This window comes from Salvelinus namaycush, chromosome 3, assembly GCF_016432855.1.
Source record: "Salvelinus namaycush isolate Seneca chromosome 3, SaNama_1.0, whole genome shotgun sequence".
NCBI classification, from domain to species: domain Eukaryota; kingdom Metazoa; phylum Chordata; class Actinopteri; order Salmoniformes; family Salmonidae; genus Salvelinus; species Salvelinus namaycush.
Genome location: NC_052309.1, coordinates 73,979,731 through 74,007,587, shown reverse-complemented (window position 1 = coordinate 74,007,587; position 27,857 = coordinate 73,979,731). Strand labels below are relative to the sequence as shown.

The 27,857-nt window shown below is 44.6% G+C and overlaps 2 protein-coding genes across 4 annotated transcripts; both read right to left on the bottom strand.

The window, feature by feature from the left end:
• Positions 1-242: 242 nt before the first annotated feature.
• On the bottom strand, positions 243-17,141 carry srebf2 (sterol regulatory element binding transcription factor 2). Of its 3 annotated transcripts, none has more exons than XM_038983941.1 (19): positions 16,807-17,141; positions 10,961-11,491; positions 10,626-10,780; positions 10,302-10,451; positions 9,801-10,070; positions 9,407-9,518; positions 9,161-9,312; positions 8,830-9,034; positions 8,461-8,636; positions 7,535-7,784; positions 7,240-7,409; positions 6,940-7,111; positions 6,707-6,824; positions 6,497-6,600; positions 6,095-6,227; positions 3,783-3,957; positions 3,055-3,231; positions 2,857-2,971; positions 243-2,688 (listed from the first exon to the last, which is right to left on the bottom strand). In XM_038983941.1, exons 1-19 carry the CDS (start codon positions 16,904-16,906, stop codon positions 2,468-2,470), a joined length of 3,486 nt encoding a protein of 1,161 aa, XP_038839869.1. In that variant the 5' UTR covers positions 16,907-17,141; the 3' UTR covers positions 243-2,467. The 3 variants fall into 3 exon arrangements, with proteins under 3 accessions (XP_038839869.1, XP_038839874.1, XP_038839882.1); XM_038983946.1 differs by having other exon boundaries at positions 10,308-10,451; XM_038983954.1 differs by having other exon boundaries at positions 10,632-10,780.
• A 992-nt stretch (positions 17,142-18,133) lies between these two features.
• LOC120037982 lies at positions 18,134-27,325 on the bottom strand. Its single transcript, XM_038983932.1, has 2 exons — positions 27,199-27,325; positions 18,134-20,720 (listed from the first exon to the last, which is right to left on the bottom strand). The coding sequence occupies exons 1-2, from the start codon at positions 27,218-27,220 to the stop codon at positions 18,760-18,762; spliced, it is 1,983 nt and encodes a 660-aa protein (XP_038839860.1). The 5' UTR covers positions 27,221-27,325; the 3' UTR covers positions 18,134-18,759.
• Positions 27,326-27,857: the final 532 nt, after the last annotated feature.

Genomic DNA, 27,857 nt, shown 5'->3' with positions numbered 1-27,857 from the left:
ATAGAGACCAGTAAAGTGTGGGTGGTCTTCTTCCCCAGTACCCGTGTAGTTTTGTTGACCAGCCCAGTCGCTAGTTCCAGTGAAACACCTAACAAGGATCAAGATGAGCGTAATGCAGAACACTAACATTGCTTTAACAGTGTTCTGTCTAAAAACATCTTGTTTAGGCAACATCATTTTTACTGTAGCATCCCTACTGCTTGGCATTTATAGCGATTTAAAATAAGACACGAACACACACATGCTATCCATGGCCATCTTTTATTAAAAAACTAAATAGTACATAGAAATCCAGAAAACAATACATAGAGGGGAAAACATTAGATGAGATATTTTGTAACATTAGAAATCGTAGTAAGTCCATTCACTGCAGATGTTTGGTTGTGCAGCACGTACTAGCCCACACTAAACAGTCTGATGAATTCAATCTGAAATAACGGTGCAGATACAAGGGACATGGTTGGATAAATTGACATCTTGTGGTGTATACGGCTGGTTTGAACTGGAAGACATACAGTAGGTCTTTCTCATATTATGGTAAAGTGTATGTACAAATTTCTGTGCATTGGAGTTCATTTCAAAAACACTACAATGTGCCAAATAATGATGCCCTATAAAACTGCCATACTAATGACTTGATGGACAACAGAACTTCCTGCATAAAATATTTATTTTTTATTTTTAAAGTCACTCCAACAGTTTATATCCCTAGGTTGCCTTGACAATATAAAACAATAAAGGAAACCAGATTGCTCTAAAAAAAACTGAGCATGTATAATATTACAGCCATTAAATAAGAAAATCAGAACACAAAGATGAGAATGACGAAAGTGACAAAGTCTAGCCAACAGACAATACAGTTAAAAGCAATTGGACAGATTCCACAATGATAGCTCTGACACTGAAAACATAACAAAATAATTGTTAACTACATCAAGGCCATTATGCTCGAGAGCTTCCCAATCAGATTGGTCAGAATCAACCTTACTAGTGACAGTGACCGAACTGTTTGGTCAATAACATAGTCAACTCACTCCGGCCCCAGGCTGGTGGCCAATACACAAACCATTTAACCTTCCTACAGAGTTGATGGTACCTTCTTTCTACCCATTTGTTTCCCCTCTCGCATACGTAAGAACATCCTGCTTCATTCTATTCAAGACAGCTGTCTCTACATGGCTACAGAATGTACAATCTATATACAATCACAAATGTGATACTGTGTATGCGACTGTGTGTGTGTGTGTGTGTGTGTATATATGTAACCTGTGTAAAAAAAATTGGGCTTTGATTTCCCATTTAGGGTGATGCTCCAATCCATGAACCTTTTTTCTTGTTGAAAAATGAATGGCACTTTTACAGTGCTGGACCATTAATATTGCACTGCACTGCTGAGTCTAAATAAAGCTGCTCTGTGTACTGCACGACTACTGTCAACATGCCAACTGGTGTGGTACTACAGTATATTGCGCTCGAGTACACTGGCAATGTACAGTCAATGAGGTAGATATAAATAGATACTACTCTGCACTGTACTGTGAGAAGCAAGTTATTTTGAATTGTACAGTAGAGGCTAGAGGGTGACTATCAAAGCTAGAATGCACTGAAGCCACAGTCGGTCTCCTTGCGTTGAACTGTTGTATTGGGCTGTCAAAAATACATACATTTTAAATGCATCATTGTGAAGCTTGGACGTACATGACATTTTAGCATTTAGCATCTAGAACTTGTGGAATGCCAGTGCATGTGCAGCCCGTCATCTACCTGTGACAATACAGCTCTGTAAAAAAGCTTTTGACATGACGAGCACAACCTCTTTGTGGATGAAGGTCCATTCATCGCGGGGCACAACTCAAAATAGCTGTTGGCTAATTAGCCAAGCAGAGAGAGACTGAATTGTATGTGGATGAGACCCAATGGCAGCCATTTTGGCCCTTTTTCCCTTTGGGGCCTATAAGCAGATTCTCTCTACGCTAAGCAGTGTTAGCAACATTACAGTGTTAGCATTATACCAGTGAGCATGTGAGAAACCAGTGTGCAGTGGTCCAGTGTATGGGCTGCATTATATACAATCTCCTTCTGTGAGGATATGGGGGTGTGTTAGGCGTGTGTGACAGTAAATATGAGACTGCCAGAATGTTAACAGTAGTCAATGTTCAGGCTGGCAGTGTGAAGATTCAAGGTCCCTTTTGGAATCTCTCCTGTACAGTGATATGTCCATGAGATACGACTGTTGGCGTAGTTGACTATTAGATGCTGTGTGGAAATGGCTGACTAGTAATTTATCAGTGCTATGTCTATAGGGCTAGGTGACTGTTCTGGGATCTGTATGAGTGGGCTAATTTCTAATATGTGGTGGAGAATAACTCATCACTGACCACTGATCAGTACTCTGAGTGAGTAGATCACAAGTCAGCGTTAATGTGTGTGGGTCTAACTGATCTGAGATCTGTCTGAGGGGGAATCATCAGGAGGCCGCGATGGTGGTGCCCCCGCTGAGGCGGAGCAGGATCTGCTGACAGTCCTGTAGGGAGCGGCGGTCGCCCACACGCTCAAGCGTGCGCTTGGCCTCGGCCAGAAGGCGGGCGCGGTGCCCTGGTGGGGTCAGCAGGGGTAAGGGTAGGTGGCGGCACGCCAGCAGGATGGCATGAGCCCTTTCACGCTCACCCAGAACACAGTCACCCTCTGCTGCAGGGCGGAGGAGGAGAAGAGGGGAGGAGGAAAAAGTAAAGAGAGAAGGTCAGTACAGTTGGGTGGAAAGCACTAAATGTGTGTTAATTTGACATCAAAAACACATTTGATATCAACTTCAAATGGTATCATTCATGATAATAATTGAAGTGTGGGTGTCCTTACCCGTGGTGTATCCAGGGTTGTTGGTCCTGCGTCGGAGGCTGTGCTCCAGTAGCTGGTGTGTGCGGGTGGGACTGGCACCAGCCATCAGCCTCACTGTGGTCTCATGCAGGAACACCTGGGAGTGGACAAGAGAGGGAACACACATTATTACACCACAGATAGACATGAATAATCCAGCAGGTCTGAAGCCCTAGTTACCTTGTGCTGTGCCTGTCTGTAGCATTGGCCCAGCCTTCGCAACGAACTCAGGTCCCGCTGGAATCCAGCCAATTGGGAGCTAGGGGCGGGGCCTGGCTCCCCATTGTTGCTGCTTCCTCTTTGCCATAGGCTGGTCCTGAGGGTCAGCAAGAGGTCACAGACCAGGAGCTCCACCCCCTTGTTATAGGAAAGACAACAGTAAGGCAGACATTATTATTTTTATTTTTTTAACTGTTGAACTACGTAATAAATGACTACACAATGAGTTATGGAAACTAATAGAGGCATATGGGACAGTACATGCACCGTAAGCAGTGTCTCGACCTGGATATGGTGTGTTGCAGGTGCCTGCAGATTTGGGAGGCCTCTGTACTGCACTGCAGACACATTGCAATGGGCTGCAGGATCATGCAATGCAACTACAATGCACCACAGCCACCCCCTACCACCCACACACTTCTACTATACCTAGCTAGTCAGCTTGTACCTGTGCTTTTGTGAGTCAAATGAGCACCCATGCAACGGTCACCGTGTGCAGTATATGTTTGTTCATGGTGTGTGTGTGTGTGTGTAATATGACCAATGAACACTGTGAATCAACCAAACTCCATTACAACCTGTACTGCATGTACATGTATATACACAAAGGTTAGAGTTGGTTCAACTAGAAATCACAGAGAGTGCATATATTCACTTGCATCCTAAACACCCGCATTTTGGGAGAGTACCTTGTTGAGCCAGTTGCCAGGCTGGGCGGACAGGGGAACAGAGATGCTGGTGCGCAGGTAGCTGCTGGCCCTTTCGCAGTGAGACAGACTGGCCACCGCCCCCTCTCCCTTCAGAGGAGACAGGCTCATCTGCACCGCCTTACACAGCAGCAGCACAGCCTTGGGCAACGGATGACTGCAGGACGACAGGGAAAACAACATAGGATTATGGCAATGCTTCTAATGTCATTTACATACACATCACTGGGACCATGCTCCCACACTTCCAAAACATCTACTGAAAACGGTGCATGAAGAAGGCCCACAACATCATCAAGGACCCCACATACTCCAGCCACGAGCTGTTCACTCCCTTACTGTCAGCCAGACGGTATCAGAGCATGAGGTCTGATACCAACAGGCTCAGAGACCACCTGCCCTTATACAGCACACAACTGATGTTACCAGACTCTTATTAAGATTACTAAATACTGCACAATTTAAACACTTGCCCCCTAATCCTCTCTTCCCCGAAACATGTATAAATATTGGTTACTACATTTTACCTTCCTGTATTATACTTATGCTAAAATGTTTATTCTATTCTACGGAGCCATTTACTTTATATTCCTATTCTTATCTTTTATTATTTCTTATTGTTGTATTGTCCAGAAGGAACCTGCAAGTAACAATTTCTTTGGACGGTGTACAGTCCTGGCCAAAAGTTTTGAGAATGACACAAATATTAATTTCCACAAAGTTTGCAGCTTCACTGTCTTTAGATATTTTTGTCAGATGTTACTATGGAATACTGAAGTATAATTACAAGCATTTCATAAGTGTCAAAGGCTTTTATTGACAATTACATGAAGTTGATGCAGAGTCAATATTTGCAGTGTTGACCCTTCTTTTTCCAAGACCTCTGCAATCCGTCCTGGCATGCTGTCAATTAACTTCTGGGCCACATCCTGACTGATGGCAGCCGATTCTTGCATAATCAATGCTTGGAGTTTGTCAGAATTTGTGGGGTTTTGTTTGTCTAGCCGCCTCTTGAGGATTGACCACTAGTTCTCAATGGGATTAAGGTCTGGGGAGTTTCCTGGCCATGGACCCAAAATATCGATGTTTTGTTCCCCGAGACACTTAGTTATCACTTTTGCCTTATGGCAAGGTGCTCCATCATGCTGGAAAAGACATTGTTCGTCACCAAACTGTTCCTGGATGGTTGGGAGAAGTTGCCCTCGGAGGATGTGTTGGTACCATTCTTTATTCATGGCTGTGTTCTTAGGCAAAATTGTGAGTGAGCCCACTCCCTTGGCTGAGAAGCAACCCCACACATGAATGGTCTCAGGATGCTTTACTGTTGGCATGACACAGGACTGATGGTAGCGCTTACCTTGTCTTCTCCGGACAAGCTTTTTTCCAGATGCCTCAAATAATCGGAAACGGGATTCATCAGAGAAAATTACTTTACCCCAGTCCTCAGCAGTCCAATCCCTGTACCTTTTGCATAATATCAGTCTGTCCCTGATGTTTTTCCTGGAGAGAAGTGGCTTCTTTGCTGCCCTTCTTGACACCAGGCCATCCTCCAAAAGTCTTCGCCTCACTGTGCGTGCAGATGCACTCACACCTGCCTGCTGCCATTCCTGAGCAAGCTCTGTACTGGTGGTGCCCCGATTCCACAGCTGAATCAACTTTTGGAGACGGTCCTGGCACTTGCTGGACTTTCTTGGGCGCCCTGGAGCCTTCTTCACAACAATTGAACCGCTCTCCTTGAAGTTCTTGATTATTCGACAAATGGTTGATTTAGGTGCAATCTTACTGGCAGCAATATCCTTGCCTGTGAAGCCCTTTTTGTGCAAAGCAATGATGACGGCACATGTTTCCTTGCAGGTAACCATGGTTGACAGAGGAAGAACAATGATTCCAAGCACCACCCTCCTTTTGATGCTTCCAGTCTGTTATTCAAACTCAATCAGCATGACAGAGTGATCTCCAGCCTTGTCCTCGTCAACACTCACACCTGTGTTAACGAGAGAAACACTGACATGATGTCAGCTGGTCCTTTTGTGGCAGGGCTAAAATGCAGTGTAAATGTTTTTGGGGGATTCAGTTCATTTGCATGGCAAAGAGGGACTTTGCAAAGAATTGCAATTCATCTGATCACTCTTTATAACATTCTGGAGTATATGCAAATTGCCATCATACAAACTGAGGCAGCAGACTTTGTGAAAATTAAGATTTGTGTCATTCTCAACTTTTGGCCACGGTTGTATACCAGGTGTATCTCGTACATACGACTAATAAAACACACACACACAAAGTATACTGACTCGAGGGTATGGAGAGCTCTGGGCATGCGCTCTGCCTCTGCTAGCAGTGACCTCACAGCGACATCATCTCCTTGCAGCCAATGGGCAGCAGCCTTTAGGACCAATGCCCACCAGCGACTCACTGGGTCTGCCACTAAGCAGAGAAGAGATTACATGACAACATTAGACTTCAACTGTGACATCAAGAGGTCTAGCAACAAATGTTCACGTTATATTGAAAAGGTCAATTATGTTAATCATAAAGAGTTTATCTTTAGTGTTCAAGATACATATAAGAAAAAAATCTATACACATTCACAGCATCTGATCATCTCGTAGGAAAGAAAGATGGGAGAAATCTGTAAAGAAATCTGTCCCACACAGAGCATGGTGTGGTTCACACCAACGTGTGCATTCCAGTACCTGGCATGGTGGTGTGATTAGGTGGGGCTGGGAAGGGAGGAGAGGAGGACTCCTCTGTGCAGCTGTTCAATAGCTGGAGAAACTCCAAGGCACTGGAGAACTCCCTGAGAGACAGAGAGAGAGAGAGAGAGAAAATAAAACAAAGTAAAGTAAACTATTCGCATAATTAAACAGGAGAGTGACTGGCCACTGTGAGGACCCTGGCCTTACCCAGAGTCGTTCTTGGGCTTGTCTGCCTCCGTGTCAGTGTGGGGCTGGATGAGGGAGTGCACAGCTCTCTCCAGCAGCTTCTCACAAAAACAACGATGCAGCTGAGCGATGGGGTCAGCTAAAGGAAGAGAGAGAAAGAAGGAGGGAAAGAAAGATAATTAAAAGGCCTAATTGTTGCATGAGGGCATTTCTGTATACACTATGAGCTCTTCCGTCAACTTTATTGTTCATACCTGGGTCTCTCTGGGAAGTGTACACGCCCTCTCTGCTCTCAGACTTCACAGACCAATCACAGCTGAGGAAGAACTGCCTGCCCAATGGGGTGAAGAGCCAGTGCAGACAGTCAGGGATGGGCTTGGAGTCTGATTGGCTGGCCACACCCTCAGCACAGCTCAACAGGTAACCCTGGGTTACAGACATGTAGGGAAAGATGACAGTGTGTGGATAGTATCAGAGATATCATTACCATAGCAGTAATGGAGGGATGTGGAGGATTAGTAATGGAGGATAGAGGGATGCCCTGAGACACTCACAGGCAGGCAGGAGAGGTGGTGGCCCAGGACAGTGCGCAAAGCTGTTGCCGCGGTGACATAGATCTGGGCCTGCTGGGCAGGGGCCATCTTGCTTTGGGCGCTCTCACTGAGGTTGACGGCACTCATAGACAGAGACAGAGCCCACAGGCCACTGCGCTGGGGAAGCTTCCCTACACAGAGAGAGAGAGTGAAGTTCCAGACAGAGGATGGGGTACTACTGTGTTATGTTATCGTGTTTACAATGACTAATGATACTGACCTAGGCTCAATGTTCTAGAATATTCAGTGTTGTCACCTGTGAGCTGCAGCTGGCTCAGCCTATGGTAGACCAGAGCTGCATCCCGGGAGCTGGTCTTGGACTCCTCTCCCTTGTGCTTCCCACCAACCTGGCGAACCAGCCAGCCCAGAGGGGTGGGGTGATGCAGACAGTAGCGAATTAGGTTCCAGGAGAGGGAGAAGAGGAGGTCCCAACTGGTGGTGGGCAATGCTCTGGTCAAGACTGACAGGCAGGTTTTCAAACTGGCCATGGCTGCTGTATAGTCACCCTGTAGGAGTGGAGAGGTGGGAAAATCTATAAGAATACTTATGGGGGCCTCCCGGGTGGCGCAGTGGTCTAGGGCACTGCATCGCAGTGCTAACTGCGCCACCAGAGTCTCTGGGTTCGCGCCCAGGCTCTGTCGCAGCCGGCCGCGACCGGGAGGTCCGTGGGGCGACGCACAATTGGCATAGCGTCGTCCGGGTTAGGGAGGGTTTGGCCGGTAGGGATATCCTTGTCTCATCGCGCTCCAGCGACTCCTGTGGCGGGCCGGGCGCAGTGCGCGCCAACCAAGGGGGCCAGGTACACGGTGTTTCCTCCGACACATTGGTGCGGCTGGCTTCCGGGTTGGAGGCGCGCTGTGTTAAGAAGCAGTACGGCTGGTTGGGTTGTGCTTCGGAGGACGCATGGCTTTCGACCTTCGTCTCTCCCGAGCCCGTACGGGAGTTGTAGCGATGAGACAAGGTAGTAATTACTAGCGATTGGATACCACGAAAATTGGGGAGAAAATGGGATAAAAAAAATAAAAAAAAGAATACTTATGGAACTTGGCATTCATGTACCTATAGACAGAGAGATGGTTTTACCCAATCAGGGCACCAGTTTAAGAGATACTCATACACAAGTACAGAGAAAAACAATAAGGTAGGGGGAAATCCTTCAGACATAAAGGGATGTGAACTCACTCTGTTGAGATGTAGGTCTGCTTGTTTACGTTGCCTCCAGAAAGAGACAGATTTGGGCGAGTGGAGGGGGGTGACAGGCTCCCAGAGGTAGAGGACCCTAACACAGCCCCACACTGCCCCAACACCGCTCAACATCCACACCGTCAACCATGGCAACAGGCACCAAAGCCAGGTCGCTGTGGGAAAGAGGGAGGAGTCAGTATAAGATACATATACTCCAATACATCCTCAAAACAACTCCTAAACGGGAATTCTTACTGGGAACTACTACTGTTAAGAAAAATAATGACTGACTATAATAGCCTATCATGAATATATACATGCAAAAGGACTTGTATGGTCAGTGTAAGGGTAAACTAAGGGGCTGACCAAAGTTCTGGGTCTGGCTGGGTAATGAGAACAGCGTCCTGGAGGCTCCGTGTGCAGGGGTCAAGCCAGAGCTGCCCTGGGCCTCAGATCCCAGGAGAGAGGGCAGGGGGTTGAGGGAGAGGCAGAAGAAGGTGAGGGCGCAGAGGAGGAGACGAGAGCGATCCATCACTCCCACGGAAGAGGGTGAGCCAGGCTCACTCTTCACCTGAGAGAAGGAGAGAATAGTTCAACTACTATGTAAGTGTTCAACCTTTGCAACATTCAATTCAAACAATTTCCACACAACAACAAAAACATCACAGTTCCTTGGCTATCATCATCATCACAGTACCTGCTCATGGTCCAGTAAGGGACTGCCAGGCTCGGAGTCGATGCAGTATGGAGAGAACTCACGAGGAGATCCTGAACCAGACTCTGAGGCTGGAGGTGACATCATCAGCATCTCTGGTTTCATCTCCACATCGTCAGACAGCACCACTGACTCTGACAGAGAGGAAGTGGGAGAGAGCCCAATGTGTTACGGCCCGTTCATGAACTGAAGTTGTGATGGATTAACTAGTAATAATGGGGGACTTACTGTTCTTGCTGTTCATCTTGAGGGCCAGGTTCTCCTGCCGTAGTTTGTGGTTGACCTGCTGCAGGTATTTGATGTAGTCGATGGCTTTCCTCAGCACTCCTGACTTGTGCATCTGCGTACAAACACATTAGCAATGTGTCAGTGTACATTTGGTGAGAGTGCCCTATACGTACAATTCCATTCCTCTGACTTCCATGTACTCTAGGAAATACCAAGAGTCTGTGGTTTAGCATATAGCCTAATTAAGTTTGACACCTGTGAAACATTCAAATTGTTCTAGCATGCTCCTCTAAGTTTCTATCGGACTTGGACCACAAAATAAAACTAAACCCACTGTTCCTGTAAGGTCAAAGATAGTCAATATTGGATTATTGTATCACTTGGTTTTCCTGACCTTGGCGTCGCCGCCCATGACCAGGTCTCTCAGCTCCAGGATCTTGTCATTGATGGAGGAGCGGTACCTCTTCTCGATTATGTTGTGGGTGGTTCTCCTCTCCCCCTCCTTCATCACCCCCCCTGGACCCATCACCATCCCGTGGTCCATCACCTGCCTGTTCCCACCTACACAGTGGGAGGTGCCTGACGACAGCTGTTTGATGGGCAGCTTGTCTCCGCCCCCCATCATGACAGGCACAGTGGTCAGGATGTTACTGCCCATCAGAGTCTGAGGGAAGAGTTAAGGTAAAAGTCAGTGGTGACATATGAAACAGCTAAGATACTAAGGGGGACTGAGCAGAGAAGCATGTTAAATGGAATTATTTTCTCATCTCTATTTGAAGTACTTTTCAGTCCAAGTTCAGGATTAATCTGGGTCTTTGTGACCGTCCCCATTAGACCCTGAGCAGAGAGAATAGAAAGGGAGAGAGCGAAGCAGACAGATAGTATAGAGACCTACCGGTACCTGTAGAGTCTGTGTCTGGATAGGATGGGTCAAGGTGGTGATCCCAGGGTTCTGCATGGTGGACAGAACCTGTGTCCCATCAGGTTTCAGGGTGGTCAGAACCAGATTCTCTGTCTTCAGAATCTGAGGCTGGTGGACCAGAAGCTGAGAGACCAGGGACACTGGATCAGTTACAACCAGTGATGCCATACACAACACAAGGTCTGTGGTTACAACATGCTAGGATCTGCACATATTTAGAGAGACTTTATAAAGATTGGATGCAACTAGTTTTGATTAGGGACTCAAACATTGTAAAGTATGAAGCTTGATACTCACGGGTACCTGTTGAACCTGCTGTTGCATGGTGTGGACTGTAGGCGCGGTGGAGAGAGTCTGGATGGTCTGGCCCGTCTGCAGTAGTCTCTGGTGCTGGATGGTCATGGGTTGAACCTGTGGTGATGTCATTATGCTCTGCATCTGCGGTTGGAGGACTGTGGGGAAAAAAGAGAGGTATGTAGTAAGGATACATTGTCAAAGAGCACCGGTCATATAGAAAAATACGTAGGGCTCTGAATATCTTCACATGATAAACATCTTTAAGTGCATTTCTAATGAATAACCACCGTTTCCCAGTGACCTAATCTTTTCAGTAAAAAAAGAGTTGCTCTAACCTTGGAAGCTTGTAGTGGGACTCTGGTGGCAGATGACAGGGTTCTGGATAAAGCGGGACTGGCCGCCGCTGGATGTGATCATCACCGTCTGGGCCTGGGTCTGAATGGGCAGAGCCTGGTTGTGGGTCTGGACCAGGGTGTGCACAGGGAAGCTATGCGTCTGCATGGGGATGCTCTGGCTGTGGACCTGGATGGTGGGTTGCTGCTGGGGCTGGGGCTGGATGGCCTGCATCTGGGGCCGGGGCTGGAGCAGGGGAGGGGCACGGATCTGATGCTGCCCTGAAGAGAACGTCTGGACTGGGGTCTGTGGTGGGGTGAGGGGCAGGGACTGGGGGGCCAGTGTTTGGGTGGGGATGAGGGTCACGTTGCTGTTCTGGTAAACTGTGGTAGTGGTCTGGGGTGTCTGTGGGGCTTGAGGGGGTGGGCGTGGGGTGGCCCCAGCACCATTCTGTAGGGAGCCCGCAGAGGCCATCTGGTCCTCAAAGAGGTCGGGGAAGTCCCCCACCTGGTTGCTGACAAACTGGAGCATCTCTGAGGAGAGAGAATAATTCAAGGGGTTCATGAGTCTCTGGTTGTGGGTGAGCTAAAATGCACTTTATACTTAGACATAAAATCATGTGGAATGGCAATTGATTGACTAGACAACAAATTTGACTTTACATAGTTAGCATAAAATTGGTTATTAGACATAATCCATTGGTTAATATGGCCCTCTAATGAGGTAGGGCTTCATTGTTGCAGTCAAATCAAATCTTATTTGTGCCAAATACAACTTAACCAACAACGCAGTTCAAGAAATACAGAGTTAATAAACTTTTTACTAAATAAACTAAAGTAAATCAAATCAAAAAGTAACACAAGAAATGTACATAACAATAAAGAGGTGATATACAGGGGGTACCGAGTTAATGTAAAGGGGTACAGATTAGTAGAGGTAATTTGTAAAGTGACTATGCATAGATAATAAACAGTGAGTAGCAGCAGTGTAAATAGGGGGAGGGGTCAATGTAAATAATCTGGTGGTCATTTGATTAGTTGTTCAGCGGTCTTATGGCTTGGGGGTAGAAGCTGTTAAGGAGCCTTTTGGTCCTAGACTTGACGCTCTGGTACCGCTTGCTGTGCGGTAGCAGAGAGAACAGTCTATGACTTGGGTGACTGGAGTCTCTGACAATTTTTTGGTACTTCCTCTGACACCACCTAGTATTTAGGTCCTGGATTTCAGGAAGCTTGGCCCCAGTGATGTACTGGGCCGTACAACCTGTCACAAGGGGAGATCCACAACTAGGGACTTTTCTAACGCCTTCAAAGGCCTGCCTTAAGGTGTTGGACCTGGAGTTCCTATGCCTGCCCAAAATGATTTGTTTTAATGTCGTATAGAGTTTTTTAAACAATCTTTATTAAGAACTGTCATTTTATTGTGAGGAACTGGAGTTTCATCTGACATTTTTTCAGTTTTGTCCTCTTTTGTGAGTGAGGCATTGGAAAACCTCCCTGGTCTGGTTGAATCTGTGTTTAAAATCCACTGCTCGACTGAGGGACCTTACAGATAATTGTATTTGTGGTGTACAGAGATGAGGTAGTCATTCAAAAATCATGTTAAACACTATTATTGCATAGAGTCATTTAAACTTCTGTGATTTGTTAAGCACATTTTTTACTCCTGAACTTATTTAGGCTTACCATAACAAAGGGTTGAATACTTATTGACATTAAGACATTCCATCTTTAAAAAAATAAAATTACAAAAAAATAAACATAATTCCACTTTGACATTACAGGGTCATTGTGTGCAGGCCAGTGACACAAAATCTCAATTTAATCAATTTTAAATTCAGGCTGTAATAAAACAAACTGTGGAAAAAGTCAAGGGGTGTGAATACTTTCTGACGGCACTGCAGATTATTAACCTGCATTAGAAATTGGCCTTGAGTGAAGAGATCACAGGAAAGAGGAGAAACCACAGTGACCTCCAGTAGAGATTTACAACAGTGACAATGCTATTTACTGCCAGGGCAAGGTCACTGAAGGAATTAAGAGGTTTATGGAGTAGCGGCCTTGGTTTGATACACTGCTACTGTTCCGGCATCGAGTCAAGGAAGAGAGCGCCAGCTAATGCTTATAGGAAAGCGTTCCCTGGCAGGAGCGGTAGAGATACTCTTAATGATCGGCTATGAAAAGCCAACTGACATTTACTCCTGAGGTGCTGACTTGCTGCACCCTCGACAACTACTGTGATTATTATTATTTGACCATGCTGGTCATTTATGAACATTTGAACATCTTGGCCATGTTCTGTTATAATCTCCACCCGGCACAGCCAGAAGAGGACTGGCCACCCCTCATAGCCTGGTTCCTCTCTAGGTTTCTTCTTAGTTTTTCCTAGCCACCGTGCTTCTACACCTGCATTGCTTGCTGTTTGGGGTTTTAGGCTGGGTTTCTGTACAGCACTTCGAGATATCAGCTGGTGTAAGAAGGGCTATATAAATACATTTGATTTGATTCCAACGACTAGCCCTGAAAAATGCCATGGTAATCTGGTACAGATGCCCTGAGAGACCACGAGAACGAGGTAAAAGAGCACCCTGGTAAGAACATTACTTCAGCTACTGGTGGAGTAGGTCTTGATTGTGGACAGTTGTACTGATAAGAGCAGTTGAACATGCTAAAGAAAACGAGTAGTTTCAAACCGGTCTTGCAAGAAATGAGAGAAGCCTACATGTTGAAACTGTTTCGAACGCCCTCTACTGCAGGGTGTGTTTAACACTTGTCCATTTATCGTAAGACCACAACGTCTCAACCATACTGGCATGGTAGGCGAAATGTTCTCATGTGGTTTACCATTGTCTGGGGTGCATAACAAGCCTGTGATCAGTGGGAAGAGGGTGCCATTTCTCATTATTCAAATGACAGCTTTACATTTGACAATATAATTTTGTCCAGTTTAAAACTGCTGCTGTTAGCAATACTGCCAAAATCCCTTCTCTAATGACAATGTCAAAGACATGTCACCTTATACAGAAAGCATGTCCAGAGCATGGGCTTCAAAGGACTTTGGCATGGTCTTATAGATTCCACTGTGAAACTGGTGTCCTGTAGGGACCTGTGTCCCTGTAGGGACCTATGTATAGATAACATTGCTAGAAGATTCGGGGTTAAAGAATATTCACACTTTTATCAATGAGGGGCTGCAACCTTGAACTCACACTTGTGATAAAGAAAGGCTCGACACCTAGGCCAATAAATGCATCGTCCTCCCATCTATGATTATGGGGACACCATTTATCAGAACGCAGCAGCCACTACTCTAAAACCCTTGGATGCAGTGTACCATAGCCTGCTTTGCTTTATCACAGGTGACAGGTTTAATATCACTGCATCCTTTATCAGAAGGTCAGCTGGACCTCAATTCCTGTAATTCACTTAATTTCTCCTTTTCGTTTACAAAGCTATTCTGCACAAGCTTCCAACATCTCACTTCTGTTAAAGGAATACTTCGGGATTTTGGCAATGATGACCTTTACCTACTTCCCCAGAGTGAGATGAACTCATGGATACCATTTGCATGTCTCTGTGTCCAGTATGAAGGAAGTTAGAGGTAGTAATGACTTGAAGTCCATGGGTATCTACTAGCATGCTAGAATTGAATTATCATGTGAGTAGTTTGTTTTCAGGGCACCATTGGGAATGCGACCCTGGCCTCAAATTGGCCTCCCCTGAATAAATAAAAGTTTATTAAATAAATAATAACATTACTGTAGAGTAACATTACTGTAATAACATTACTATGGTCGATTGATGAAGAAATGGCGTATAGGGTCCATCTCACGCTCGGGAAAAAATAATAATACGTGGCTAGTCTAATATTAATCATTCATTGGAATTGTCTGCTTCATCGACCACACCAAAGACAGACTCACATGCACATGGGCTCCACAGGGGTTTGGCTTTCAGAGGTACAAAACAAAACAGAGCCCCAAGACAATTGTGACACAAATGACTAAAACTGTCAAAACGGGGACAGTTTCCTAGGGCTGCTCAGAGCAGAGAAAATAGGTTATGTTACCAGAGCAGCTATTGCATTGGGAATAGTGGGGAGAAAAGTCTAGATAGTAGGGCCAGGACGATACCAGTATCACTCGTTAGTATTGTGGCAAGGAAACAAAACACATAGCGGATTTAACTTCTTTAGGAAAACAGCTCTAATGTTAGAAACAAACATCATATTGAATTATTTTCCAAGCCTTGACACACTATATTTCACAAACAGCAGGATAGATAAGGCTATGCAGAGACCTTCTGAGGGGATCCTTAGTTCCAAGACTTAAATAGCCTAGATCTCATATAAAGGTATCATTAAAACACAAGTGAGTTTCTAATTGCATTAGTTTCTAACCCAAAGAGGCAAACAAAAGATTATACAGAGTCACCCACCATCAAACTATTTAAGAGCTTTGGACTACATCTGGGTACCCTTTTTAAAAAGTTTCAATTGCTACCCAATCATTTCCAATTTACCGATATGTTTTCCTTTACATAGGTATAACATCTGACCAATTCAACTTACCAAATCTTTATTGTGGGGAGGAGTACATTTTTCATAAATAATTTAAGACTAAATTGAGTTAGACTCATACACAACATTCTCTTTTTCCCATTATTTTGTTATACCCAAGTCAAGGGGTCATAACTCTTTGCATACTTCTCTTTTTAACACTAAAGAGGGATTACATAGCATAGCCCCCGGGTTCTCTTAGTTCCTGCACTGCAATGGGTCCCATTTATCCCATATTGTATGATAGCGTCACATCATTTCGGTGACTTAGCATTCAGTAATTGGAATCTGGTGACCTACGCCGGTCAATTCTGTGTCCAAAGCTCCATCCTTTCACAGTGTGCCAAGGGTAAAACTGCTGTTTTGATAAGATGGGAACAGTGATGTTATCTCCATACTGAGTCAATATGCTGAGCCTATGAATGAGCAGGGTGAAGTAGACATGTTTTCCCGTCAAAAAACAGAAGGGGTATTAATGATGGGCCAGTAGACATTGCGAGTCACTTTTTTCTCCATTATTGATGAACAAACCCTCAATGGTATGACAGCCAGGAGAGGGATAGACAAGCATGACAAAAAAAACATCTCAGAACAAAATGTAATGAAGAACATAGATAAATAAGAAACAAGTAAAACTAGGCTAATAACCCATTGGGAAAGTATAAGGAACTTTTTGCCTACAGATAATTGAATGACACAGCACACAGTTGAGTCACACTCAGTTACATTTGAGGAGTTGTTTATTCACACGCACACACTAAACTGTTGCATTACCACTGTTCTGTAGGCCAACCACCCATTTAAAATATGCTTGAATCTTCACTGATGTAAAATGTGATTGCAATATTAAATCAGTGACACAGAATCATTTAAGCAAATTATTGTTTAGAAATGTAAAACTGGAGTGCTAAGTGTATCTAAGTATCCTATGCAACGCCCCAAAATTAAGGGTGAACAAGTTCCAATCCTATGGCATCCACAATAGTTTCATGGTTGACGACACTGTCCTACTGCCAATATTTGACACAGACAGAAAGTATATAATTATTTATATACTCTTTTAATGTGAGGTGCATCATAATTAGCTAGTCTAAATACAGTACCTATATGTAATTGTAACCAATTGACTATCAACAAGCGGGCTTGCTTGACACATGATACAAATCACCAGACTCCCGGCCTTACCGCGACGACACACAATACTGTCAGAAAGCAGAAATAGGACACAAACTCGTGGACAAACACAAAATAATTCCATATTCTCTCATCAATTATGACATAAATAGTAACTCACCATCGATGTCTCCCAGTGTAAATTCGTCCCCTAGTTCTGACAAAGTCGGATCCATATTTTCCATGGTCGAGATGTACTCCCCACTAACGTTACTGTCCATAATGAAATTCAGAACTTCGCCTCCCCGGCTTTAACCGGAGGTTGCTGAAGGAAAGAACCAAGATGTCCAGAGATCTTTGAAGCGTTAACAACGCATACGGTCACTTTATCTTAGCTCTAAGTTTATTAAACTATCAGAGGACATGTAACACCTCACCAATGCCTCAGAGGCCGATTTCTATTTAGATAAACTCATTTAGAATTTAGACGTCGCCATCTTGTTTCCACTACTTACGTCATTTACAAACAACGTTTGTGAACCAGGACGACCCCTGATTGGCTTAATCCTGGCTGTTGTTGTCATGAGACCAGGCACCATTGTCCAATAGAAATGTCACCTTTACCGTGGCCTGATAGTACGTCAACGATCAGAAGCTTTCTTGAAATTTGCATTGACTCCGCCCAAATATTTCTTTAAAAAAAGAGCCTATCCAAAGAGATTCACTCTAATAAATATTTAATGATATCTGACTTTATATATGAGCCCGCCCCATCTGAACAACATTATTAATGTTCTGGCTATCCCCAGATGTTACGCGATACCTACCATCAGGATATGAATTACACAATAACAATTTAAAAAATCACTAATTACAAATTAATATTCTCATGTTTGTGTGAAAAAATTCCAGTTGTTAGACGGTATGAAACTGACCTCAAGTATAAATACATTAGTTACATTTTGTAAACACAAGTAACATTTTATACAGATTTTCAACAAAGTCAAGAAATACTGCCTTATTTCATTAAAAAAAGTTACTTGTTGCATGACTGTTAGTATGTCAGCGACCTGAGTGTGATATAAAGATAAATGAAATAGTAACCAGTGCCCGCGCACATTTACTCTGTACCGGTACCCTCTGTAAAAAGCCTCGCTATTGTTATTTTACTGCTGCTCTTTAATTATTTGTTACTTTCATTTCTTTATTTTTTTAGGTATTTTTCTTAAAACTGCTTTGTTGGTTAAGGGCTTGTAAGTAAGCATTTCACTGTAAGTACTACACCTGTTGTATTTGGCACATGTGACAAATAACATTTGATTAGATTCAGTACGGCTACTAAACACAGTCACTTTTGTGTGTGTGCCTAAAGTCTAATTCCCTGGTGTGTCAACTGAGCTGAGGGTGACATACTATTCCTTAAAACGCACATCCTTGTATTAATTCATATTTATTCTGTGCACTCAATATTAATGTTGATCTGTATAAAAGAAAAAATGACAAGGACAGACATTTTTTATCAGATTTTATTTTATTATGCATTTCAATTCTTTCCCCTTCAAAAAGCCACAACACTGCAACTGAATACATAATGTGAATGTGTGTTATACAGTACATCATTTAAGTTGTGAATAAGAGCTAAAAAATATGTTTTGTAATACTGGACCCAACTAAAAAGTTGTAGATTATATCGGTGGATTTATGAAAATCTGCATGCAGAAATAGATAACTGTCTTTCATTAAAACAGTAAACTACTAATTTGACTGAATGCAGTAGAAAACCATATTCTATAATGAAATAAAAATTAACTATAGGATCACAAGTAAATATACAAATGGTGTAAGTGCATACTAAAAAGCTCAAATAACCACGGTAAGTGCTTGAACAAGGCTAAAATGATAGTTCAGTAATATTCTGGGAAGATACTTCACTGCAGAAGAGTTATAGTTTATTAACAGTAAATAGAGGAAATCACACCATCCACTGCCAGTAAAAGGAACAAAGACTAGCAATGTGCTTTTATTGATAATTGTGATAAGTTGCTTAATGATTGAACCTGAATCCACATTTTAAAAGGTCCTGAGAGTATATTTTTCTTCTGTGGTCTGGTGGTGTTGCAGGCCTAACTGTCCTTTACTTGTTCCAGTAGATCTCATAGGACTTCTTCTCTGTGTAGTTGGCGTCTGCTGAGCTGTTGCTGTTCCTGACCCTCTCCTTCACTACCTTCACCACCAGCCCTCCTGCCAGGGCAATTCCCGCTGCAGCCTTGCCTATCTCTGCCACCGCTGTCATAATGCACGCTGTCGCTCCCATGGAGCCCCAGGCACCAGAAACAACCCGCCCTGCAGATCCACACACCCCACCGGCCTGAATCAGCGGCCCACTCGCAGCCACCCCATCTACCACAGCGGCGGCTGCACACTGAACAGCTCCAGCTGCAACACTGCCCCCAGTGGCCACTGCTTGCTGCCCAGCTGCTACTGAGCCAATAGTAGTAGCATTAGCCACACCTACTGCCCCTGCTGCGGTGCCCACCCCTGTCAGGGCAGTTGTGCTGACAGCTGCACCTTCCAGAGCAGCCCCCAGGGCCGCTCCTGCCCCCATGGCACCACCCACCCCTGCTGCAACTCCTACTGCTGCAGTCCCAATCAGGCTCACCTGCCCTAGAGCATCCAAGGCAGCTGCCCCAGGACTGGCAGCTTCTGCCCCAGCTAGGGCGCCCACAGATCCCCCCAGCACTCCTCCGGTCGCTGCCCCGAGAGCCATGGCTGTTTTCCCTGTGGCTGCTGCCACTATGGCGCCCACAGCTTTTCCCATCCCTGTGCCGCCTGCCACCGACATCCCAGCCAGCTGCCCAGCAGCAAAGCCCACAGTGTTCCCCATGGCTGCAGCTCCCGCCGCTGCAGCTAGAGGGGCAGCCGCCCCGAACACTGCCCCCACGACCATGCCAGTGGCTCCAGCAGCCACCAGGATCTTCACTTTCTCTAGAACCTTCTCAGAAAGGGCGGCCTCCCTCCTGAACTGCCCCAGGGCAGAGAGGAAAGACTGCCTCCTACTCAAGGCCCTGTCGCTGCCCCGCCGCCTGGTCCTGAACAGCTCCCTCCACCTGTCCCCTCTGTCCCTCGGGAGGCTAACAGCACTTCCTTTCCTCTCCTCTGTCCATCTCTCCACCTTCCATCCCTCCTCATTTACTCCTCCTCTCTCCAGGTCTCTCTTCCTTAATCCTGAACCTCCCACAGCTGCCCCCCTCCTCTCATCCCACCCACTCCCACTCTGTTCTAGATCACACTTCCGTCTTTTGGCCATCTTATTCTCCCTGCCTTCTCCCTCCCCTCTCTCTCTCACCATCCTCTCCTGCTCCTCACTGATGGCAGCCTCAGCCTCTCTGAACATAGAGTTGGTGTAGAAGCCTCCATTGTTCTCTTCCACAATCCTCTCCACCTTCTCCAGCAGCCCTACAACCTGGTGCAGGTCACTTGGGTCTCTGTTGTTGAAGACGTGGTACCTGCCCCCACACCTTTCTATCAGGGCCTTCAGCTCCACCGGGGCGCTGGCTCCGAGGTACCCCTCCATCCCCCTACCTTCTAGGTCATCACCACGAGTGAACAGGACTAGTGTGTGGTCATGGACCGCCCCCTCCCCAAATATATGGACCATCTCCCTCACGGCTCGGTCCTCATCCTCAGTGTAGCGTCCCAGTGGGATCACCAGGAGGAATGCATGGGGGCCTGGGGCAGACAGTGCCACACACTTGGCTATTTCAGAATGAGTCTGCTCAGCATCGAAGCGTGTGTCTCCAAAACCTGGCATGTCTACCACCTCCACTCTCGTCCTCTTCCTCCTGACTCCTTGTCCTTCCTCCTCCTCCTCCTCCTCAGTCAGGTCTGCGCTGCCTTGTTCACAGACTTGGGTGACTGAGCTGGCGCGGAGCTCTGACAGGAAGTGCCTGCGGCCCAGGATGGTGTTCCCAGAGGCACTCTTCCCTGATCCTGTCTTTCCGATCAGGACAAGACGGAGCTCTGTGGCTAAGGACACATCCTCCTCCTTGCTCTCCGAAAAGTCATCTGGGTCTTTTCCCTCCCCTCTTCTCCTTCCTGGATGGACATGGAAATACAGTTTAATTTCTAATGACACAAAACAGCTATACAGTATTATTAGCTGCAGATTTAGCAAACAAATAGAAAATACATGTATCATATAAAAACAATATGTTGACATCAATGATAGATACATATCATTAGCAATCCAGGGATATAGATATATATTGGCCAATGACAGGCTTTGAAGCCACCGGTCAGCCATATTGGCACTCCCCAGAAGAAGCAATCCTTCATAGGAATGAATGGACTTCAACAGTATTTCAATTAAATTTTCTAGGACAAAATTACATGTATTTAAGTGTTTTTTGTTGTTCTAGCAGGGAAAGTAAGATTATATACACTGCTCAAAAAAATAAAGGGAACACTAAAATAACACATCCTAGATCTGAATGAATGAAATATTCTTATTAAATACTTTTTTCTTTACATAGTTGAATGTGCTGACAACAAAATCACACAAAAATGATCAATGGAAATCATATTTATCAACCCATGGAGGTCTGGATTTGGACTCACACTCAAAATTAAAGTGGAAAACCACACTACAGGCTGATCCAACTTTGATGTAATGTCCTTAAAACAAGTCAAAATGAGGCTCAGTAGTGTGTGTGGCCTCCACGTGCCTGTATGACCTCCCTACAACGCCTGGGCATGCTCCTGATGAGGTGGCGGATGGTCTCCTGAGGGATCTCCTCCCAGACCTGGACTAAAGCATCCGCCAACTCCTGGACAGTCTGTGGTGCAACGTGACGTTGGTGGATGGAGCGAGACATGATGTCCCAGATGTGCTCAATTGGATTCAGGTCTGGGGAACGGGCGGGCCAGTCCATAGCATCAATGCCTTCCTCTTGCAGGAACTGCTGACACTCCAGCCACATGAGGTCTAGCATTGTCTTGCATTAGGAGGAACCCAGGGCCAACCGCACCAGCATATGGTCTCACAAGGGGTCTGAGGATCTCATCTCGGTACCTAATGGCAGTCAGGCTACCTCTGGCGAGCACATGGAGGGCTGTGCGGCCCCACAAAGAAATGCCACCCCACACCATGACTGACCCACCGCCAAACCGGTCATGCTGGAGGATGTTGCAGGCAGCAGAACGTTCTCCACGGCGTCTCCAGACTCTGTCACATCTGTCACGTGCTCAGTGTGAACCTGCTTTCATCTGTGAAGAGCACAGGGCGCCAGTGGCGAATTTGCCAATCTTGGTGTTCTCTGGCAAATGCCAAACGTCCTGCACGGTGTTGGGCTGTAAGCACAACCCCCACCTGTGGACGTCGGGCCCTCATACCACCCTCATGGAGTCTGTTTCTGACCGTTTGAGCAGACACATGCACATTTGTGGCCTGCTGGAGGTCATTTTGCAGGGCTCTGGCAGTGCTCCTCCTTGCACAAAGGCGGAGGTAGCGGTCCTGCTGCTGGGTTGTTGCCCTCCTACGGCCTCCTCCACGCCTCCTGATGTACTGGCCTGTCTCCTGGTAGCGCCTCCATGCTCTGGACACTACGTTGACAGACACAGCAAACCTTCTTGCCACAGCTCGCATTGATGTGCCATCCTGGATGAGCTGCACTACCTGAGCCACTTGTGTGGGTTGTAGACTCCGTCTCATGCTACCACTAGAGTGAAAGCACCGTCAGCATTCAAAAGTGACCAAAACATCAGCCAGGAAGCATAGGAACTGAGAAGTGGTCTGTGGTCACCACCTGCAGAACCACTCCTTTATTGGGGGTGTCTTGCTAATTGCCTATAATTTCCACCTTTTGTCTATTCCATTTGCACAACAGCATGTGACATTTATTGTCAATCAGTGTTGCTTCCTAAGTGGACAGTTTGATTTCACAGAAGTGTGATTGACTTGGAGTTACATTGTGTTGTTTAAGTGTTCCCTTTATTTTTTTGAGCAGTGTATATATTTTTTAAAGTAAACTTTAAAGGCATATAGCAGCTATTTCTCAATGACAGAAACACATATAATAGTCACTTAGACGAACCCCAAGAAAACCTTGCCAAATTACAAACTCTTAAATCAATTTTTATAATACTGTAATATTGTTCTAAAAGTTGGGTTAAAGAGGTTCTCTCAAAATCAGCTCTAACTTCAGAAACAATCCCACAACTCCCCGCGGTCAGCGTCACAGTGAGGAAATCAAAATGCATGCTCAGCCTTCATATACTTGTGGGTAAAACTAATAATAAAAACATAACTTGTGTGTTAGTGGTATGGAGCTAGCTAGCAATTGCATTTTTATTCATCAAGATGGCCAAGCTTTGTGTGGTAGCAGGGTGTAGCAACACTTACTATGCAAATGTGAGTATGCCTCTATTGCGACGCAAATTAAACACTTCCATGGCTATCAACAATGAAAGGAGGGCTTCAGTCAAATGATTAATGCTAAAGTAACCAAATTAACATGTCTGCCAGCTATTGGTAGCTAACTGCTATCATACTATAGATAGGCTTGTACTTGTTTGTTTCTGTATAGAGCCCTGTGGCTGGGAACGAAACTGTCTGTGTGTGTGGATGGCGGGCTAAAGCGAAACGCAACACTTCGGCCATGTATTCCATCATGGATCTGGTGGCATTTCAGAAAAAGGAGCCAGGCTTTCTTTGGAGGGGTGTATTGTGAATTTTACTCATTGGGAAAGTTTATTTTTAGATCTTAGGATTTGGTATTTATTAGGATCCCCATTAGCCGCTGCAAAAGCAGCAGCTACTCTTCCTGGGGTCCAACGGAAACATGACATAATATAGAACATTATTAATCAAGGACTGAACAACATTCATTTAAAACGTCACACATAGCCTACATTCAGTGCATTCGGAAAGTATTCAGACCCCTTCACTTTTCCACATTTTGTAACGTTACAGGCTTATTCTAAAATGGATTCAATTATTATTTCACTCAATCTACACCCAATACCCCATAATGACAAAGCAAAAATAGATTTTTAGACATCAGAAATAACTTATTTAGATAAGTATTCAGACCCTATGCTATGAGACTCGAAATTAAGCTCAGATGCATCCTGTTTCCATTGATCATCCTTGATATGTTTCACAAACTTGATTGGAGTCCACCTGTGGTAAATGAAATTGATTTGACATGATTTGAAAAGGAACACCTGTCTATATAAGGTCCCACAGTTGACAGTGCATGTCAAAGCAAAAACCAAGCCATGAGGTCGAAGGAATTGTCCGTAGAGCTGCGAGACAGGACTGTGTCGAGGCACAAATCTGGAGAAGGGTACTAAAAAATGTCTGCAGCATTGAAGGACCACAAGAACACAGTGGCCTCCATCATTCTTAAATGGAAGAAGTTTGGATCACCAAGACTCTTCCTAGAGATAGCCGCCCGGCCAAACTGAGCTATCGGGGGAGAAGGGCCTCGGTCAGGGAGGTAACCATAGAACCCGATGGTCACTCTGACAGAGCTCTAGAGTTCCTCTGTAGAGATGGGAGAACCTTCCAGAAGGACAACCATCTCCGCAGCACTCCACCAATCAGGCCTTTTTGGTAGAGTGGCCAGATGGATGCCACTCCTCAGTAAAAGGCACATGACAGCTCGCTTGGAGATGGCCAAAATAAATCTCAGACCATGAGAAACAAGATTCTCTGGTCTTATGAAACCAAGATTGAACTATTTGGCCTGAACGCCAACGACCCGATGCACACAGCCAAGACAACGCAGGAGTGTCTTCTGGAAAAGTCTCAATGTCCTTGAGTGGACCAGCCAGAGCCTTGACTTGAACCCGATCAAACATCTCTGGAGAGACCTGAAAATAGCTGTGCAGCAACGCTCCCCATCCAACCTGACAGAGCTTGAGAGTATCTACAGAGAATGGGAGAAACATCCCAAATTCAGGTGTGCCAAGCTAGTAGCGTCATACCCAAGAAGACTCAAGGCTGTAATCGCTGATAAAGGTGCTACAACAAAATACTGAGTAAAGGGTCTGAATACTTAAATTAGATGTTTTTTTATTTATCATAAATTAGCGAAAATGTCTAAAAAACTGTTTTTGTTTTGTCATTATGGGGTATTGTGTGTAGATAGTTTTTTTTCCCTCATCAATTTAATATTTTTTGAAATAAGGCTGTAACGTGACAAAGTGTGGAAAAGTCAAGGGGTCTGAATACTTTCCGAAGGCACTGTATATCAAATGACTCTCTTCACAGTCCCCTGTGTGCAGTAAGGTGTTATTTTATCTGGTTGTATTGCTAGCCATGTAGTCATGGCTCTATTTAATACTGTACGTTTCCCAGCCTCTGTTCTGGACCTAGGGAAGGTGAAGAGACTTCTGGTTGCATGTCTTGTGTTGTACCGATGAGTGTCTGAACTTTGTGCCAACTGCATGAACAGACAGTTCGGTACCTTCAACACACCAATACCTCGCACAAAGACAAATAGTGATACAGTCAATCTCTCCTCAACTTTGAGCCAGTAGAGACTGACATACATGTTACTGACACTTGCCTTATGTGTACATCTAAGTGCGATATGTGCGGCTTTGTTCTGGACCAACTACAATTTACCTATGTCCCTCTTTGCTGTACATTACCACACAGCTTGGCAGTTGACCAGGTGCGACAAAACTAGGGCCTGTAGGACTTGTCTGGTGGACTGAAATGTCAAGAAGGCAGAGCAACGTCCTATCATGGACATACCTCTTCCCATTTTAGCAACCATTGAGTCTATACCAGTGGAGGGACGGCTCATAATAATGGGTGGAATGGTGGCGAATGGAATGGCATCAAACCATGTGTTTGATAACATTCCACTGATTCTGTCCAGCCATTACCACGAGCCCATCCTCCCCAATTAAGGTGCCAACAACCTTCTGTGGTCTATGTTTTGACCATGATAGCTTTCTATCCATGATAGCTTTCACCCAGCAATAGTCTCCTCAACTTGCTCAATGGACACATTATTCAATAATAGATCTAAATAGGTTTAGTGTTGAGCGAGTGATTTGTCCCAAAAATGCTCTGTTAAGCATGTCAGTTATTTATTTTACTGTTGCAGCCGAGGTGTATACTATTGAGTCGTCAGCGTACATAGACACACATGCTTTGTTCAAGGTCAGTGGAAGGTCATTAGTAAAAACAGAAAACAATAATGGCCATAGCCGGCAGCCCTGCAGTATACCACACTTCAATGTTGTCACAGTTACTTCTTGTTAAAGAGGCATCAGCTAACATTAGCTTGCTATAGCTAGCTATCCTCTTCATCCGTTCCTGAATTTATTTGTGGCTGTTTCTTTCTAGCTGGCAAAATATGATTTTGTGTACTGCCATATGTCGATAAGATAGCCAAGTTTGTCACTGGTACGGGCTAATAATATATTCTAAACTTAGCCAGGTAGACAGTGATATCCGCAAGCTAAAACCGGGGAGAGAGGGAGGAGATAATTCACTTTCTGTTTAATCTGCTGCTGGCTTGATAATGTTCACTCAACTACATTTTTCCACATGTAATTGCCAAAATTAGATTTTTATTCAATAAAGATTATGTCAATATGTTGTGAATATTGTAGAAAAATCATCACAACCGTTTTCCATACTAAAACGTGAAGTACAACTTGGTGCGCACCAGCTTACCATGTACAGTAGGCTCACGCTGCAAGTCATTAAAATGACTATCTTGCGTTTGGGCCTTTCCGGCAGTATTCATGGTTTTATATACAGGGAGCATAAATTGTACAATTATAAACTAACAAAGCATTTTTCAAGTTAGAACCCATTTATATGTAAGCAATAAGGCTCGGGGGGGTGTGGTATATGGCCAATATACCACAGCTAAGGGCTGTACTTAAGCATGATGCAACGCAGAGCGCCTGGTATATTGTCCATATCCATAGGTTGCACCTCCGTCACTCGGTCGTGTCATGCCATTGTTATGAACGTTCTCAAGCCTCCTCCATCAGCGGCACCATAGTGGTGCCCTAAAGTGGTGATTAGTCTCCGTCCAGAATGACTGGTCTTAACAGTTGTTAAACTACACTCGTTCTGAGAGACTAGGCCTACTATTTACACTTTTAAGCAATTAGCCTAATCTATCCACTCTGCATTAACGTTACATAACTTGGTGTAGGCCTGAACTCACACCATTCTTTGACAGGCTGGTGAAGAACAGTCAGGAATGTTCAACTCATTTTCGCCGCAGATTGTTCAGCTTTGTTTTCCCTTGTGAAAAACAGCACTGTTTATTAACGTTGACTAGAGACAGCACAATCATTAACTAAACATTGCCAAAAGATCAACCTTCAAATAGCACGTTGGTTAACTATTTCCTATTCTTTAAAAAAAAGTATAAATATGAAAGACTAAAGCTTGCTAACGTCAGCTAGCTAGCTCCGTTGTTGACAGCATGCTGCTAGCTAATGTTAGCTAGCTAGATTTGCACGAGTTTTAATTTAGCTAAATGTTATGTTCCAAACTGTCAATAAATATGTAGGAAAAAAAACCTTGGCCTACCCGATTCCACGAAATTAGACATCTCTGTCTGATTAAGCTTCACGTGTACATTCTTGTTGTGTTGCGTTGGTGAAGTGTTTATGGCGGAGATTACTCTCTCTGTTCGGCAACAGTCCAATGAGTTTAACCAAAAACAGTGGGGGGAAAATATGACTTCATGACTGTCGATTGCACACCTTTGGCGCCGTCTAGTGGCAGATGTTCCGCATTCTGATTTCATTACATTGACTTTTATCATAATCTTCAACGATTGAGTGATTTATTTGTAATTATTTCAAATTAACAAGTATGATTCATAGTAATTTTATTTTATTCAACTTAAATGTATGATAAATCTACTCACGATAGTAAATTCTCAGCAATGAGAATCTCAGCAATCTGAACCAGAGGAGGCTGGTGGGATGAGCTATAGGAGGACATGCTCATTAAAATGTCTGGAATGAAGAAAAAAAAAAAAACTTTTAACTCCGTTCCATTAACTCCATTCCACCCATTAAAATGAGCCCATCCTCCTTTAGCTCCTCCCACCAGCCTGCACTGCTCTGAACATACATAAATAGTCGCATTTACAAAACTAACAAATCAAAATCAATCAGTCATCACCTCTGTATATTGAATATAACTTATTTGCATTAAAATGTGCCAATTTCCCTCAAAAT

Coding starts and splice junctions, on each gene's coding strand:
- srebf2 (XM_038983941.1), bottom strand. CDS start 16,906: ATGGACAGTAACGTTAGTGGGGAGTACATCTCGACCATGGAAAATATG. Junction 7,112..7,239: donor ACCACCTCTCCTGCCTGCCT/GTGAGTGTCTCA, acceptor TCTGTAACCCAG/GGTTACCTGTTGAGCTGTGC. Junction 6,601..6,706: donor AAGCCCAAGAACGACTCTGG/GTAAGGCCAGGG, acceptor TCTGTCTCTCAG/GGAGTTCTCCAGTGCCTTGG.
- LOC120037982 (XM_038983932.1), bottom strand. CDS start 27,220: ATGTCTAATTTCGTGGAATCGG. Junction 20,721..27,198: donor GTCTAATTTCGTGGAATCGG/GTAGGCCAAGGT, acceptor ATGTCCATCCAG/GAAGGAGAAGAGGGGAGGGA.